Source organism: Gymnoscopelus microlampas, assembly GCF_963454915.1.
Source record: "Gymnoscopelus microlampas genome assembly, chromosome: 19".
NCBI classification, from domain to species: Eukaryota; Metazoa; Chordata; class Actinopteri; order Myctophiformes; family Myctophidae; genus Gymnoscopelus; species Gymnoscopelus microlampas.
This window is the reverse complement of record NC_139956.1, coordinates 9,481,546-9,484,358: the sequence shown is the minus strand read 5'-3', so window position 1 is coordinate 9,484,358 and position 2,813 is coordinate 9,481,546. Positions and strand designations below refer to the sequence as shown.

The 2,813-nt window shown below is 39.0% G+C and overlaps 1 protein-coding gene across 1 annotated transcript in view; it reads right to left on the bottom strand.

Annotated features, from left to right (window-relative positions):
* Window positions 1-2,056: 2,056 nt before the first annotated feature.
* The window catches only part of abcg2a (ATP-binding cassette, sub-family G (WHITE), member 2a), a 21,192-nt gene continuing 20,435 nt past the window's right edge, over window positions 2,057-2,813 (bottom strand). The window contains exon 19 of the mRNA XM_084042611.1: window positions 2,057-2,813. This exon is cut by the window's right edge and continues 28 nt beyond it. Within this exon, the coding sequence (XP_083898737.1) occupies window positions 2,694-2,813 (120 nt within the window). The 3' untranslated portion in view covers window positions 2,057-2,693.

The window sequence follows — 2,813 nt, the reverse complement described above, 5'->3', positions numbered from 1 at the left end:
ACAGGCAGCGCTGGGATTCTGAATTTTGTTACGATTACGGTGATTAGTATCATTGACACCACCTGGGCGAGTGAGTCATGTAACTTTCCCAACGTTAAGCTGTGTATGTGTTCAACAACACAGGCACAGCCATAGCCTTCCAGTTTAAGCGCAGATTTCAGCTTGGGAAAAGAACCCTCCAGTTGTGGGTAAGTGGAATCTGTTGCTGGTTCATAGTCACCATTGCGTTATCGTGGTATTCCTGTTCTTGCTATCATGTTGCAAATGATTGTGCATGTGTGTGTGCGGGCGAATTAACACTGACAGCTATGGCAGATTGGCAGTGACGAAAGCTTGCCAGCAGGTAAAAGTTGGAAAAATGTCCTAATTGGGTTTGAACTGGGAACCTTCTGAGATTTTTACTTTTAAATAATTTGTAGTTTTTTGAATATTTAACTTTAAGCACCCAATGCATTGTCAATGGCAATGGCTATTTAGTGGCCAAAAAGCTTAATAGACCCGTGGGAGCCAGGTTTCCTGTGCTGGGATATGATCCCATGACTCTGTGTTCTGAAGTCAGGAGCTCTTTCAACAGAGCTAAGCAAGCACACTTAGATTCGTACATTGACATTACATGAACGTGATGGGTCATTCCCCCAAAATAATTAAAGGCATTTGGCTCATGCACTTTACAAGTGGGCTTATTGTCAGCAACAGCCAAGAACACAGGAGTCTATCCATATTACAGCACTAGACTCCAGGGAGACAGACACATGCTGATTTGACATTTCCAGGATTCGATCGCATGACCTTGTTGTTCAGAGTTAAGAGCTCTTTCAACTGAGCTACCCAGACATAAGAAACATTGTACATTGACATTGCATGAACGTGACGGGTCATTCCCCGAAAATAATTAAAGGCACATTGGGGACGGGGGCCTGAACATGGAATGTCTGTGCTAGGAGTTTGATTTATAGACCACTACATCATCACTCGGTCACTCTCAGCAGATGTCTCTTAGTACACTTGAAGCGTTCTTTAGTATGTTAGCCTTCAGTTGGTAAAGTTGAAATATGTCAGCATTTAAAGTTGCATCATGTAGCTTAATGAATAAATTAATGTATTTATTTATTACATTATGTTTTTTGTATCATTGCGTTTTCAATGTATTTCATTGTGGATTTTATTTATTTCATTGTTGCATTTATTTTTTTATTTATTTTTGGACCTATGGACTTCCATAGGGGTCCCCAGCCAAATACATGTCAATTTGGGGTCCTTGTCCAGTGTAGATACTGTAGGTGAACTCTGACGTTTTGTATAAAGTGAGTCGAACCTATGTGATTTGAATGCTCTGATGAAGGCTCACAGCCGAAACGCGTAAGCGACGCGTTCGTTTATTGGTGTGTGTGTGCCAATAAAAAAGTGGAAATGTGAGTACTTTGTCTGAGTATTTTGGATGAGCTACCTTTTTGGGGGTTTTTCAATTCCTACTTTTTATATACTGGATTTTGAGTCTAGCACTCCACTGAGAAAACCTATTGTTGATGCGCAACCTCTTTTTCTTATTTATATATATACTGCAGTATATACAGTACATACATAGTTTAAACATAAAATAAGTGATTTTTATTTTCAAGTGATTATAAATAAGATAAATAAGAAGTCATACAGTCATTGTCAAATCTGTTAAACTAATATAAAATCCTTTCTTTGGTCATCAAGCTTAAAGTGCAATCAATACAATTGGTCATTATTGATGGAAGAAGTAAAATACAACTTAAAAAATCACACCCTGTGTGAAGGTAGCGGCGCCTTTGATACATTTTGTCATCGATATGTGTTTATAATGTGTTTATAGCCATGTGTCACGTGAAGCTTGACCAATAACTTTGTTGGCGCACCTGACCAATCAGAACGTTGATGCACACGGACAAAGTCAGGTATAGAGCGGCTAGCGCCGCTAAAAACATAAAAACATCCTGCAGCAGTTAAGTATTGGAATCATGTTTTACATGTTAAAGAATATACAAGTTGAAAAATATCATATAATGTCACATTTGGAGTGTATGCATGCAGTTATTGCAAATGACAGTATTCCTGCATTAATTAAATCCGTGTCCTACCTATTCTATAGAAAACTTGGGGACTGGCAAGTCTATTCACTGTACACTAGCTGTATATAAAGGCATCAATGCAGCATGGTCCAAATCTATTCTGTGTTTGGGATTTCAATAAGAAGATTTTATCAGTACAATCAGTGCTTTCATCGGACAAAATATCATTTTAATGAAAATAATAATAATAATAATCTTGGTTATCAATGATTTGTCACGGACATGGACAAGTCTTGCCAGTTGCCACCAACACATTTGTCTGTGTATGGACAGATGAATGACCCCTGGTGTAGATACTGTTGTCTGTTGTTTTAAGTTCATAAATATGCAGCTACAATGTGTGTGGAGACATCCCACTGATCTCAGTACAGCAGGTCACATAGAAATTGTTTTAGTTGGAGGTGGAAGTGGAACTGAGACCGTGTCACCACACACAGTCAAGTCTTGGTGATGTTATTGATGAAAACCTAGGTCAAAGTCTTGATTAACACAGATAGACCCAGATTAACTTAATTAAGTTAAGACCTAGGTGAACTTCTTGGTGAGGATCTAGGTGAACTTCTTGGTGAGGATCTAGGTGAACGTCTTGGTAAGGATCTAGGTGAACTTCCTGGTGAATCTCAGTTTGAGGTAGGCGATGGCGAGGAAAATTCCTGTCATAGAAAACAAGGCCACATGGTTCTGCCATAATCCCCAGGTGGAGAAGTCAACACCCTG